We start from the raw sequence: 16,107 nt of genomic DNA on the forward strand, positions 1-16,107 counted from the left end.
TCATTATTTGTTTATAAAAGTGCTACTAATTTTTGCATGTTGATTTTGTATCCTGAAACTTTACTGAATTTCACTTATTGGTTCTATTTTGTATGCTACATTTTTCTGAATTCACTTATCCCTTCTCTCAGTCTTTTGGTGGAGTCTTCATGTCTTTTACATGCACAATCATGTGGTCTGGAAGCAGGGATAATTTGACTTTCTCCTAAATGAGTCTGCAGATAAGGATGCCAAATGAATTAGATACAAAGCTATCGCAATTTGCTGATATATGTCACTGCATTTTAGTTTGTGGCAGTGACATTATTGGAATCATTTGGCTGGTTTCTGTTCTTATTCCTTGAGGGATAACTTGCCTGAATTAATTTTTATTACTTTAAAATTGATAAGTAAATCTTGCTTATATTTATGGTGTATGGCATAATGCTTTGAAATATGTATTGTGCAATGGCTGAATCAAGCTACTTAGCATATGCATTACCTCATACCCTTATAATTTTTTTGGATGGTAAGAACACTTAAAATTACTCTCTTAGTAATTTTAGAGAACAGAATTATACTTTTACTTTTGTCTAATACTGCTATTGAAAGGGAAAAAGAAGATAAATGACTATTTGCTGACTCATGAAATGTGCCAGTCATTTTTGTACATATCATTTCAGTAATTTATTGTTTTATATACTCATCTTAATCCACAGTATTAGAAATATATGTAAAAGTTTTGAAAAGGTGAACTAATTATAGAATTAGAGGAAAGGAAAAGTAAGATTAGGAAAACAGAGAAATGTGTTGCACAGGATGCCTGCCATGAGGACCCTCTAGAGGTGACTTGGGGCTTTGGGCCTTTGACTTCTAGTGCAAAGGGGGAAACATGATGAATTAGATAATTCACAGTGTTTGTGAGATAAAAAGAAATCAACTACCCAGAACTGCTTCTGAAAAGAATTTTCTCAAAGAAAAGTCTCCCAGGAGAATTTTAGTAAAGAGGACTCTTTGAAACATTTTATCTTAGGGGCCAGTGTAAAGGGTTGATATACTTTTTTAAAAAAATTTATTTATTTATTTTAATTAGGTATATATGATAGCAGAATGCATTTTGATTCATTGTAGACAATTGCAGCACAATTTTACATTTCTTTTTTTAAATTGATTTTATTTTTTAAATACATGACAGCATGTAATGCATGACAATTCTTATTACACATATAGAGCACAATTTTTCATATCTCTGTATATAAAGTATGTTCACACCAATTCATGTCTTCATACATGTACTTTGGATAGTGATGTCCATCCTTGCTAACCCCCTGCCCCCTCCCTTCCCCTCTCACTCCTCTGCCCTATCTAGGGTTTGTCTTTTCCTTCCTTGCTCCCTCTCCCTAACCCACTATGAATCAGCCTCCTTATATCAGAGAAAACATTTGGCATTTGTTTTTTGGGGATTGGCTAACTTCACTTAGCATTATCTTCTCCAACTCCATCCACTTACCTCCAAATGCCATGATTTCATTCTCTTTTAATGCTGTGTAATATTCCATTGTGTATCGCCTTCCATTTCCATGCAATTTCCCTTCTCACTCCCTTTCCCTCCCACCTCTCATCCCTGTTTAATGTAAATATTCTTCTCAAGCTCTTCGTCCCTCCTCAGGGTTATACAAAATGTCATATAAGAGGAAAGGAGGGGTAAGACAAGATAATACAAATGGAAGAAATGATTTACAGTAGAAGGGGTAGAGAGAGAAAAGGGGAGGGGAGGGGAGGGGAGGGGAGGGGGGATAGTAGAGAATAGGACAGACAGCAGAATACATCAGACACTAGAAAGGCATTATGTCAATCAATGGAAGGGTAACTGATGTGATACAGCAATTTGTATACGGGGTAAAAGCGGGAGTTCATAATCCACTTGAATCAAACCGTGTAATATGATGTATTAAGAACTATGTAATGTTATGAACGACCAATAAAAAAAAATTTTAAAAAAATATTCCATTGTGTATGTATACCACAGTTTCTTTATCCATTCATGTATTGAAGGGCATCTAGGTTGCTTCCACAGTTTAGCTATTATGAATTGAGCTGCTATGAGCATTTGATGTGGCTGCTTTACATACTATGCTGATTTTAAGTCCTTTGGGTATAGATGGAGAAGTAGGATAGCTAGGTCAAATGGTGGTTCCATTCCAAGTTTTCCAGGGAATTTCCATACTGCTTTCCAGAGTGTTTTCACCAATTTGCAGTTCCACCAATGTATGAGTGTGCGTTTTCCCCCACATCCTCTCCAACATTTACTGTTTTCTGTAGTCTTGATAGCTGCCATTTTGATTGGCATGAGATGAAATCTTATAGTAGTTTTGATTTGCATTTCTCTAATTACTAGAAATGTTGAACATTTTTTTGTATGTTTGTTGATTGGTGTATATCTTCTTCCGAGAAGTGTCTATTCAGCTCCTTAGCCCATTTATTGAATGGGTTTTTTGTTTTTTTGGTGTTATTTTGAGTTCTTTATGTATTCTGGAGATTAATGCTCTATCGGACATGTGTGTGGCAAAGATATACTCTTTAGAAAACTTGAGGTTTCAGATGAGATCCACTGTGGACAGGGACAAGGCTGCCATCTTTGGCCCCTATATACCAAACACTATCTTTGTAATCACCCTCTTAACAAAGTTTCATCCCTTCAAATCACAGTTGCAGATATGCATGGTTATTTGTTTACTCTTTCTTCTACCAAAAAAAGTTATTATCTATGTGGATGGCAGGGATTATAGATATCTTATTTATTCTCACATCTCCACATAGCACAAAGTCTGGAATATATTAGAAGCTCAATAAATATTTATTGAATGAAGGAAGAAATGGAAAGAACTGATGGTAAAATGTACCCTGAGGAAATTGAATTAGCCTGTTGAAAGGAATCTTTAACTACTTATAAGCCTGGTTACACTAGTTAGCCAGCCATAAGAATGTTTGTGATGTTTAACTAAAATGATAGATCTTGGAACAGCTGATGGAAGACAATCTTGCCAACAACCAGGTAGCGTCAGTTGGCTGGTTATCTGCTGAGTCCACCCTACTTAGGAAATCTTCAGAGCATTCTTTTATGATTCATACCTCACCAAGAAGGCACAAAAAATCAGAGAATTGAATTATGAATTATGGCTTTATTTTCTACTTAACTAATAAAAGTAATGAAAAAAAAATTAATTAAGACTTTTTCATGAGCATATATAATTTGGCTGTGGTATCTGTGGGAGTCTCATTCACACACATTTGTTAAATATTAGGAATTCTAGAATTCTCCAGGTGTTTGTGGAAAACAGTTATATGGCTAACTTTTGCTTGCTTCTTTTTCACATATGCATCATTGTCACTCCTGATTAGAGTATTCATGAATCTTTTTCCTGTGGTGACTGATTAAGGGCTTTGTCCTCCCACTCTGCAGAGACACTGAGTACAAAGGGCTGCAACTCTCCTTAGATCAGATCTCAGCCTCCAAGCCAGCCTTCTCCTATGCCAGCAGCTCCACCCCCACCATGAATGACAACAGAAAGGGGGCCAAGTCAAGACTCTCCAGCTCAAAGTCAAAATCCAGGACTTCCCCATATCCTCAGGTAAGTGCATTGGTGTTTTCCAACTTTATTTTCTGGTAATCTGGTTTGATCTTGAAGTTGATGTATTAAAACTGTTTGGAATTAATCATCTGGTTTTGATAAATTTAAAATGTCTATAAATCTAGAACGTTTTCTAAAACTATCTTCTACTTCCTCTTCTTCCTTTAAAATAATGATGCTAATAAAAATTTGAAATGATTTTATGGTTTGCTGCATTTATATGGAGGTCATGAGAGTCCAGTGATCAGAACCATAAGTTCACTGGTATTTCAAGAGTATGGATTCTAAAATGTCTCCCACAATGCTTACTCAGAAAGATGTAGCCAGCCTAACAAAATATGGAAAATAAGAATTGATATATGAAAATTGACACTTAGGACAGGAACTGAAAAAGAAGAAAATTAAGAGGTGGAGGCAAAGGATGAAGGATGCATTTTACCTTGAACAGATTGGTTGTTAGGACAAATAAAACAGAAAGGACTTTCCTGATGCCACTAATGGCAGGAAAAGCAATTCCCTTCTCATCTTTGTGAGGTGTGAGATGATGAGATCTAAAGGAGTTCTTCTAGAAACACTGCAAGGTACAAACAAGGGTACTGGTTCTTGGAAGGAAAAATATTTTTCTGATCAGTTGCTGAGATATAGAAATTAGCTTGTGTCAAACAAAGTGTATGTACAGCTTTCCTGGTCTGAAGGGAGTAGGACAGGACTGGGGATTCCCTCTCTCCTAATGTCCCGTGGCCACCCATCTCCATCCTTTCTTTAAGAGTGCCAAGTGCAACCTCTGGAAGTTTCCTGTTTTTTCTGGGCTATTATAGAACCAAAGTGGTTTCCGAGTCCTTTTGATATTAAGGTGGTTTTCATCATTTATGCTTTTAATTTTTAAAGCAACAATGGCAATCTAGTAGATACATAAACGATGATTTCCTTGTTTGTCAGAGCCATGTCAGAACCAGATAGTATACATCTACAGGTGTATACTATTTGAGGAAATGTCATCATTGACCCAATGGTCACTTAAAAAGCTACTGTTTGGTAGATTATTTTAGTGGCTGGGTAGAAGATAATCTCTGCCTTTGAAGACACTTATATCACATCGCTTGAAATTTTCCACAGAAGACTAGATTTCTTTATTCAGACAAAAGGGAGGAGAGTAGATATGTAGTAGCTAGAGTTTTTCTTTTTTAGTACAACTTCTGTTAGAAGTTGGGCACTTTGAAGTATAAAGTGTGGTTGGAGGGGCAGCTGCTTCTTTCCATAGACCAATTAATAAGAAACTCTTCTTATACTATCATACACTTTAGGAAGAGGGTTTTACTTTACTTTTGGGTGGTCCTGTCCTTAAATATTTAGCATGGTTGGATGTATAGATGAGAAAAGTACTTAAATTAGGAAATATGAAGAAGGAGTTTGCCTATAGTAATCAAGCCACAAAAACAAAGTCTTCCCATTGAACCTCCAAAACTTCTTCGTGAGATCTATTTTCTTTTATGCAAAGCTCTTAAACTCTACGATTTTACTCTTAACTACTCATTTTAAATATGTACTTTGACTGCCTCTAGACTACTCTTTGCATGTGTGTAGATGGGAAGGAGTTAATTTGAAAGTTCCAACATAGATGAGTGGAAAGTGGAGATCCTTCTTTATCCCTTATTGCTGTCTCCAAAATTGTTCTTTCTTCTTCAGTGTTCTATGATGTATAAAAATCTCACATATGTACCTACATGTATATACATAGGATTTTACCTTGATGTTTCTTATGGTTTGGATCTGGAATGTACTCTGAGGATACATGAGTTGATGGCGTGGTCCCCAGTGAGCAATGTTTTGAGGTAGGGTTTTGGGAAATAATTGGATCATAAGAACTTTGACCTCATCTGCGGATTAATCTATTGATGATCTCATTATTTAAATGGAATATTGGAGGTGGTAGAAGCTAGAAGGAGGAATCTAGTTGAAAGGAATGGGTCTTTGGGGCTGTGCCCTTAGGAACTACATCTTGTGTTTGGTCCCTTCTTCTCTCCACCTCCCAGTGGCCATGAACTTTCCTTTGCCATGTTCTTTTGCTATGAAGTTCTGCTTCACCTTAGGCCCAAAGCAATGTATCTAGTGGACCACAAACTGAGATCTCTGAAACTGTGAGCCAAAAGAAAATTTGCTTCCTTTAAGTTGTTCATGTCAAATATTTTGGTCACAGTGACAAAAAGCTGACTAATACATTTGTGTATTAATTTTCATTAATATTTATATAAATGTGTTCTTAAGAATTTTGGCTATATTATTTGTTATTCTAAATTCTGCCCACTTTTCCAAAGTAGATTTTTTCTTTTATGACATTTCCATTCTAAATAGCCTAGTCATAAATTCAGTTAACATTTATGTGCCTACTAAAAATTGTTTTCTAATTGTGTTTATCTTGGATAATCAACGTGGTATATCAATCATTGACTGAGTTCCTACTCTGTGGGCTACTAACACACACAGATCACAAACAGAATGTACATTTTTTGCTTTTGATGGAGATAGACAAGCGAACAGGCATTTAAATGGATTGCCACAGTGTGAGAGTGTCCTGGGGGTGCACTGGAAAAGTATGATATCCACAGCAAATTCAATACTGTTTCTGCAGAAAGAAAAGAACTGGAATTCATCCATAGATGTTACAGTGGTCATTGTGAGAGCTGAGTGGTATGATTCGAGTAAAAGGTGCAAGAATATAAAGAAGTGGTATAAGAAATGTATTTAAGTTTTGCAATACTGTCAATGTAGTAAATGTAGTAGAAGAAGTACTACAGAGTACTTGTGAATGGTGTCAATAACATGGACTCTGCCCTGACAAAGGAAGGTATGTGGGTGACCTGGCTTTGAGAGGATTCAGACATATGGGAATATAGGAAAGGAGAGGGGACCTCAGGAAGACTAAGATAATGAGGAAATTCAGGAACACATTGTTAGTGTGATTGGGCTTGTGGGTGGAGTGGGGACTGGGAAGAATATGTTTGGAAACACTGAGTTGTGCCAGGCCATAATGAGTTTAGAGTTTGTCTTCTGGAGAACTACTAAAGGTTTTTGAACATATGTGAGAGTATTAGTTTGGTTAAACCAAGGAAAACTATCTAGGATACTAATTTTAATAGTTCTGCTGTGAACTGACAAAAATATAAACTAAAGTTTGCTACTGGAGTAAAAGGTATTGTGGAGGAAGAATGGATAAAATTCTTTTTCTCTTTGGATTCTGGTATCTCTTTTTGTTATAGATGTATTTTGGTCATTGTAGATTTACTACCTCTACAGTTATACTTCCAAAGCTTATTTTCAGTAATTATAGATAAGCATGCACAATATCTTCCTTCTAAGTGACTAAATGATGAGTATTTTAATTGCATTTAATTTTAAATATTTCTATCTATTTTCCAAAATAGTCTTTTTTTGATATTACATACTCACATTTTTAAAATGCAAATTTTATCATCAGATTTTTCAAAAGGAAATTTTCCAAACAAAATAGAGTTCATAGGTTGTACTTTATATGTGTAATAAGAATTATAATGCATTCTGCTGTCATGTACTTAAAAAAAATAAAATCAATTAAAAATAGAGTTCATAGGGTAACTTTACATATTATGCCTCTTGCTAGTTAAGTAAATGGTAATTTAATGATTCTATCCATATTTTTTATTAGACTCTTTGTTCTATTGTATATTAGGCTTATCTAGAAATTTCTAACAGATGTCTAATAAATGGCAAACAGCAATACTTCTTTTTGGAATTATTTAGTCACCCTTATATGAACATTGGAGACATGCACAGGTTATAATTCAATACTACCACCTGGTTTGTCTAGAGAATACTAGATGAAACTTCAGATCCCTTTCTGATATGAGATACCTTTGGGAATGATTTTAGACCTCATTATATTAAGACCACTTAATGAAATCACTCAATTACCTTTTAGCCTTTATCTATTACTTGGGACAGAAGAGGTCAAAATATAATTGTTTTGAAGGGTTTTGGAAAAATTGTTATAAAAAATATTATAGTTAGCTGGATGTCATGGCTGCCTGTTATGCCAACAACTCAGGGGGCTGAGGCAAGAGGTCACAAGTCTGAAGACAGTCTCAGCAATTTAGGGAGACCCTAATTAAAAAAGAAAGACTGGGGATTATGGATGTATGTAGTTCAGTGATAAAGTGCTCTGGGCTCAATCCCCAGTAGAAAAAAATTATAGTTAATTTCCAAAGATTTTGCATGTAGCTACTGTTGAACAACAGCAATTATACCATTATGACAGTTGTATATAATATGGCCATAATATTTTTCACCTATTTTCATACACCTATTTCCAGTAGTCATGGTTACTCTAATATTAGTTGTAAGTTTTCTTGCTATGGCTTATTCATGTCAATCATGAATAAATTGCCTCCTAATTCCAGGGTTTCCTTTTAAATACGTTGTCATGTTTATGGTTGTATTTAATGCAGACAGTGCATGCCATCCCATTGTACTGAATCATCCTGCCCTCCTCTTTCCTTTTCCCTAATCAATAGTAACCAATACTGTATCATTCCCTAACAACAGTGCATGTGTAAGACTCTGAATGTTCTTGAAATCTGAAAGCATTTAATCACTTGCTACAGATATACTGAAAACTTGCATGTTTTATTCCACATCTGTTACCTTAGAGAATCCCGCAGAACCCTCTTAATTTTTATTGCCAGCAATCTGACTTTCTTTAGGCAAAGATAGAAACTCTCTTTCTGGTCTCAAAAATATGCTGTTGACTACTGCATTCAGAACCTGATTTTTAGGTTGCAGAGAAAAGAAAGGATCAATCATTCTTAAGCATAGTTGTTCCTTCATACATGGTATTTTTTTATCACCACCGTACAGTTATACTTTCAAGTCATATTTTATATAAACATGAAAACATGTAATCCTTGACCATTTATAGTAAAAAATTTATTCATTTTAATTTTGAAAAAAATCATCTACCCAGGAAATCTTATAATATATAAGCTTGTTTATATTTCCCAGCCATGTATAAATTTGGGATTTGTCTCTCTTTCCTATAGTAGTATCAGGAAATTATTAGAGCAGACACCTTGGGTCTTTTTAGCTTAACCGAATATATGAACCTCTGAGTATTATATTAGAAATCACTTTGCTATGTAAGGTGAGACTTCTTTGCTTTCAGGTTTATGATTTGCTTTTTACTAACTCTTATGTTTGGTTAAAATACCTATAATACACAATAAAATGCTAAAGATCAATCCTTAAGGAAACATATCCACAGTGTAGCTGGGGAGGCAAAACCAGCCTTTTAAGGAGAAACTATAGATGTGGTTGGTCACAACTGTTGTCTTCTTATTTTCTTGATAAATGGTTGAAGGAGAGGCAGACAGGGATATTCAGGGGGTGTTGGCTTCTGCTCATCCTTCTCTTAATAAATTCAACAAGGCTGGAGTCATATCAAGTATCTTTTATGACCACAGTGGTATGAAACTAAAAATGAGTAACAGGAGGAAAATTGAAAAATTCACAAATGTGTGGAAGTTAAACAATGTACTCCTGAACAACCACAATCATTCAAAGTGAAAATCAAAAGGGGGAAAAAAGTCTTCAAGACAAATGAAAATGGAAACATACCAAAACTTATAAGAAACATCAAAACTAATTCTGAGAGCAAAATTTCTAGATATAAACACTTTAAGAAAAAAGAATAAGAGATAGTATAAGGGTAGTTCAGTAGCAGAGTGCTTTCCACTGTGTTCCATCCCCAGTGCTCAAAAAAACAAAAGCAGAAGCAAAACAAAAAGAATGATCTCAAATACTCTAACTTTACACCAAAAGGAATTTTAAGATGAAGAATCAACTAAGCACCAAGTCAGCAGAAGGAAGGAGATAATAAAGAGGACAACAGAAGCAAATGAACTAGAGAATAGAAAACAGTAGCAAAGATCAACAAAAGTGAGTGTGTGTTTTCTTTTTTTAAAAGATCAACAGAATTGACAAACCCTTAGCTAGACTCTCCATGAAGAGGAGATGATACAAATAAAATTATAAATGAAAGGGGAGAAGTTATATCTGACACCACAAAATACAAAGGATCATATAAGACCACTGTGAACAATTATGCATTAAAATTGGATAATGTAGAAGAAATGGAATAATTTCTAGAACATGCTATTGACTAAGACTGAATCATTAAGAAACAGAAAAGCTGAGTAGCACAATAATGAGTAAGGAGATTGAATCAGCAATCAAAAAACCCTCAACAAAGCTTCATTGGTGAATTCCACCAGACACTTAAGGAATAATTAACATCAGTCTTTTCCAAACTCTGCCAAAACATTTCCAAACTCATTATTTAAGGCCAGCACCCTGATGCTACAGTCAGACAAGAGCACTGAAAGAAAAGGAGATTACACATCAATATCCTTGAAGAACATAGATGCAACAATATACTAGCACACTAAGTTAAACAACACGTTAAAAGGATCATACACCATGATCAAGTGAGTTATCCCTGGGATGCCAGGATGACCCAATATATACGAATCAACAAGTCAATATGCCACATCAAAAGAATAAAGGATAAAAATTCTATTATCATCTCAATGGAGTCAGAAAAAGCACTTGATAATATCCTTTCACAATAAAAACTCTTCAACAGTGGTTATGGAAGGAAGGTACCTTAACATAATGAAGATTATCAATAACAAACCTGTAGCTAATACCATATTTAATGTGCAAATCTGAAAGCTTTTCCTTTAAGATAAGGAACAAGACAAGACAGAAATAGAAAACAAACAAGAAAAATCCTCAAATTTGTGTAGCACCACGAAAGACCTCAAATAGCCAAAGAAATCTTGAAAAAGGAGAACAAAGTGGGAGACATCACATATCTTGATTTTAAACTATATTACAAAGCTGTAGCAATCAAAAAATATGGTTTTAGCATAAAAACAGCTATGGAATAGAATAAAACACCTAGAAATAAACCTATACATGTTTTATGGTCAACTAATATTTGACAAGAGCTAATAATACACAATGCAGAAAGGATAGTCTCTTCAATAAATGTTTTTTGGGAAACTAGATATCCATATGCAAAGGAATGAAATTGGACCCATATATTACACCACACACAAAAAGTAACTAGAATTGGATTAAAGACTTAAATGTAAGAGCTAAAAATCACAAATTTCCTAGAAGAAAACAGAAAGACTCCTTGACCTTAATATTTGCCATGGTTTTTTTTGTTGTTGGATATGATGTCAAAAGCACAGGCAATAAAACACAAATAAAAAAGTAGAACTCTATCAACCTATAATGCTTCTACACATCCAAGGAAACAATATTGTGAGAAGGTAACCTTTGGAATGGGAGAAAATATTTGCAAGACATATAGCTGACAATGGGTTAATATTAAAAAAATAAGGAATTCATACAACTTAATTGAAAAAAATTCAATTAAAAATTATCAAATAGACATTTTTTTTAAAGAGAAGACATGCAAATGGCCAGTAGGTACATGAAAAGGTGGAAAACATCACTAATTATTGGATAAGTGCAAGTAAACATTCACATCTGTTAGGATGATTATTGTGATAAAGATAAGGTATAACGAGTGTTGGCGAAGATATGGAGAAAAGGGAATCCTTGGGTACTGTTGGTGGAATTTAAATTGGTGCAGCTAGTATGGAAATAGTATGGAAGCTCTTCCAAAAAATTAAAAATGGAAATCCAGTAACCCCACTTCTTGGTATATATGAAGGAAATGAAATCAGTATTTTGAAGAGATATATGTGCTCTCATATTCACTGTAGCATCATCTACAATAAAAATCAAATCACAAATACATGGAAACAACCTAAATCAATGGATGAATCAATAAAGAAAATATGGTCTATTACGGAATATCATTTAGCTATAAAAAGGAATCTGGCTCTTTGTGACAAAATGGATGAATGAACTTGGAATTCATTATGTTAAGGGAAGTAAATGACAGAAAATGACAAATGCAAAATGATTCCACTTACATGTGAAATCTAAAACATAGTAGAATGGTGATTGCCACTGGCTGGAGGCTGGGGGAAATGGGAGATATTGGTCAAAGGGTATAAAATTTCAGTTATAACATGGATATGTGCTGGAAATCTAATATAAGCATGATGACTATAATTAATAACACTGGACACTTGAAATTTGCCTAAAGAAATCTTAAATCTTCATATCACACACAGGTAACTGTGTGAGGCAATGGCTGTATTAATTAACTAGATTGTGGTAATAATATTACAATGTACATTTATACCAAATCATCATGTTATGCATCTTAAATATATAACAATTTTGTCAATTATACCTCAATAAAGCTGGGGGAAATGTTCTGATGTATATTGTTTAATACATGGTTTATATGGTTTTAGTTTCCCTCATTTTTACTGTGTTTAGCTTAGACAGCTAAGATAGGTAGACCTATCTTTTCATGTACAATTACCAATTTGAAATAGATTAACTTGGTGCAGGGCCTTCCAATTTCAATATGTTTTCACAAAATGACAAATTCGATAGACCTCATCTTTCCACATGTGGAAGGCCAGTAATGTGTCATATCAGTTCTAAGATACTTCAAGAGCAGCTTGGATGGCCCATCCTTTGTCCAGACCCAGAATAAAGCAGTGAAGACCAAACAAAGCTGCAGTAAGGGGTTGGAGCAGGTGGCGCCACCTGTACCAATCTAATTCAAGCCTAGCTAATCTGCCACTTAGATGTGGAAAATCAGAGAGTGAGTCAAAGCATCAGGGAAAGGATCGAAGTGGCTCTGACTCATGCCTGAAGCCCATCATGGAAGAGGATTACCATTAAAATTAGTGCTACTGGTCTTGGAAACCCAGAGTTTACTCAGTGACCTAGAGCTACTTCTGTGTTATTCATGCAAGTTGGAATATTCTTCATCATTTACAGGGGTAGATGCTATGGCATAAAGGATTTAATTAAATTTTTTTTTCCATGTTTGATATTACCTGTTTAAAATCTTCAGCACAATGAAAATGATTACAAGTCTTTAGGACTTCACCTTTGGATTTACAAAAGGGATAGAATATGGATTTCATGCTTTGGGAACAGCTCTCTCCATATGGAGCCCTATAGGAGATTCCTTATAGAATTACATTGGAGGAAACCCGGCCCCTGGTCTGGTGTGCTGATTCCCTTCCAGCTGCACATCACTCTGACAGCTAATGAGATGTCGACTATGGTTACTTTTCTGTGAGAAAAATGAGTGAACTGAATCCCAGGAACATTTTTGTAGCTGTGGGGGGTGGATTAAGAGAAGGCCTATGACATTTCAAACCACATTTGAGGCATATTAAAAAACTCCCCATGTTTCTACTTTGTGAACTATATCAGGGAATTTACAGGTATGAAAAATTTCTTGCCAGAATATATTTTTGAGCTAAAAATAACTAAAATGTGGATTAAAGTTGAAAACAATTTCACAATAAATAATAGATTATACTATAAAGGGATGAAATAAAAAAATATGAGCGAGAATTTTGTGACCATGTATTTTAATATTGATTCTGGAAAGCTGACAGTTTATACTACTCTTTAAAAAGAAGGAAAAAAATGGCTGAAATATTTAAAATTTCTAACATGAATTTTGATTCAGTATTTCCTAATTATTTATAGTACACATGGGTATATTTTAGCCTTTTTTCTCTTGTGAAATCATCCTCGACCATGGAATGTTACCAAGATTTATATGATTTCTTAAAAAAATATATTCTCTGATTTTTCTTGAATTTTTTTTCAGCTTAACTCTTTTGGAATTATATGTAATTAAGCTGAATTTCATAAAAACATCTCAGAAGGCCTTTTTTCAGTGCTTAAATATTTATGTTACTTGTGTAAAAATCAGATTTAGCCTTTCTTAATTTATATTACATACAGAATTATTCTTGATTTTTATTAATAAGACAATAGAGATGAACGTTTTCTAGGTATTATTAGTTGGAGAAAGGAATTTCTGCTTGATATTATCTTTTCAGCTTCAGTTAATTATGTTTTGCAGGTCCTAAGATTTTTGAAGTTAGAAATGAACTTTGTTATTTGCGTGTTGTTCGGTTACATTATCATAGGCACATGGTTTCAGTCAGCCTCTCAGATTAGCAGAATAACTTGCATTATTGTCACTTTAAAAAGCATTTGATTTTGACATTAGTTTTTCTCTTTACCCTTATGTTTATCCTTGAGAAACCCCCTGGCAATTTCCAATGTGTGTAAGCCAAAGCCATTCCTTATAGTAAACATGACTCCTGTTTGAGGGAAGCATCCCCAGAAGTGGGGGTTATTTTAATGGACATGCTGTATTACTTTAATCTAACTCTTTCACCATCTGTTCTTCCCATAACAGTGATTGGAAAAAAAAAAAGAACATATTTTATGTTTCAGGGTTACATTAGTAAAAAGTAAGATAAAAGTGATTTAAAAGCATGCATATGTTCCTAGTGCAATGCAGTCTGCATCTGTGATGTTTTTTCTCATGGTTCAGACACAAATCAAGAGGAAAGCTGCTCAGGCCTGATAGAGTGAAAGTTTTTCATGGAAAACAGGACTTTACCATAAGAGGGTCTCTTTATATATTTTACAGCTAGAAATGATAAAAACCTCAATGAGCTGCCAGAATAAAAATAGATAATGGTAACATCTATTGTTGGAACATCTGGCATTTTTCCTGAACTGGGTTGTTGCTGCCACATTCAGACAAATGCAGAGCACCTGTCTGGAACATGCCGTTGAAGCAGGAATGAATCTTAGGACCGTTATCAAAAGAAGAATGTCTTTGAGTGTAATAGTGTTAGAAGATTGCTTTAGTGATTAGGGGACATCACCCATGGGTGTGGGGAGATAACTTACTGAGGGTGGAGGTTGGAAAAAATCCCCGTTGTAAAAATATGGATCCTTGCTGCTTGGAAGTTGGAGTCTGTTGCCTTTGTTGTCTAAGAATATCTAAATAAGGGCTAGTGGAAGAGAAAGGGTTCTGGATTTGCATCTCTCCTTTCAAACTTCATAGTTGTGTGATTCTGAGCAAATGTTCTTTGTGTTTAGCCACACTTACTTTGACTGTGCAGACATTAATAACAGACATTAAAGATGGTAACATTTAATAAAACAGTGTGGAATCTTAGCACAGTGAGTAATGAACAGCAAGTATTTCGTAAGGGTAACTACTGTTGTTATAGGTATTAGTTAGCATATACAAATCATAGAGTAAGTTATCTCTGGACTAATCATAGTTTATATCTGCTTCTTGAACAATTTCAGTTATTGAAGGAAGGAGTGTGTTTCCTTTCATTGAACTTGTGAATTACATTGTTTTTCTCTCTATTCCAGTCCTTGCCATTTTCTAAGGTAAGTGTTAAGTTCTGTGCATCATCTATACCCTTTCTAATGTGAACACTTTGAAGGCAGGGCTGTAGTTCTAATATCCTCTGGCACACTGCTTTTTAAATAGTAGGTGCTCAATAAGTATTAGAATGAATCATTGTAAGTAGTTTTTATTGGATGCATATTAAGCCCCAACTGATGGTGTAAGAGGTTATCAGTCTTTTCTAGAAGGACTGATTCTTTCATGAGCTAAATCCCCAAGGGGAGCTGGTGGGTGGCATTTGGTTTCATGTTTTCTGAAAACAAGGGAATTCCTCGTTTGACTAATTTTTAAACTTGTAAACATGAATGCTTGTTTTGAAAATTGGATTTGTAAATAAAAAAATTGGGGTTAATTTAGGTGCAGAATATTTAAGATGATACCACATTTTCTAAGGAAGAAAAACATTGTTTTAAGTAAAATTGTTATTATTTGTGGTACTTGGGAATGAACTCATGGGTGCTCTACCACTGAGCTACATCCCCAGCCCTTTTTATTTCTTATTTTGAGACAGGTTCTCACTAAATTGCTGAGGTTGGCTGAACTTGCAATCCTCCTGCCCTAGCTTCCTGAATTGCTGGGATTATAGGCACCTGGCTTCAGTAAAACTTCTTTGATCAACATAAACTTATTAAAATAGGGAATTAAGATATTTATTTTCTCAGGTTTAAATACAGAAGAAAGCATTGTTACCCCTTTAAAAGAAGAAGAGCAATACTGTGAAGCTCATAAAGTATTTTAATGTACTCAAAAACAGTGTAGATACTGAGATGGCTAGGAGAGCTGTTCACCGGCTTTCATGAGACCTAATCTACCATGATTCTCCCTCCTCTCTACCCTCACAACACATCTTTAGGCTTTTAATTGAAGTGTTAGTGATAAGAAACATTGGCATCAAGGTACATTCTGGCAAGGTAAACAGTCTTTTTTTTTTTTTTTTTTTTGGTAAGAAAAGGCCTTTCTGTTTAGTGGTCTGATTTTGCAGTTGGGGATATTGACTTCCTTATTCTTCAACTTACATGTTGGTAAGATAGGATAAAAATATGGCCTCTAGATAAGACA

At 34.6% G+C, this 16,107-nt stretch overlaps 1 protein-coding gene across 1 annotated transcript in view; it reads left to right on the top strand.

The window, feature by feature from the left end:
• The window catches only part of Sim1 (SIM bHLH transcription factor 1), a 74,240-nt gene that overhangs the window by 39,670 nt on the left and 18,463 nt on the right, over positions 1 to 16,107 (top strand). The window contains exon 10 of the mRNA XM_026402527.2: positions 3,443 to 3,611. Coding sequence (XP_026258312.2) covers positions 3,443 to 3,611 — 169 coding nt within the window. The remainder of the gene's footprint in view (positions 1 to 3,442; positions 3,612 to 16,107) is intronic.

Source organism: Urocitellus parryii, chromosome 8, assembly GCF_045843805.1.
Source record: "Urocitellus parryii isolate mUroPar1 chromosome 8, mUroPar1.hap1, whole genome shotgun sequence".
Taxonomy (NCBI): domain Eukaryota; kingdom Metazoa; phylum Chordata; class Mammalia; order Rodentia; family Sciuridae; genus Urocitellus; species Urocitellus parryii.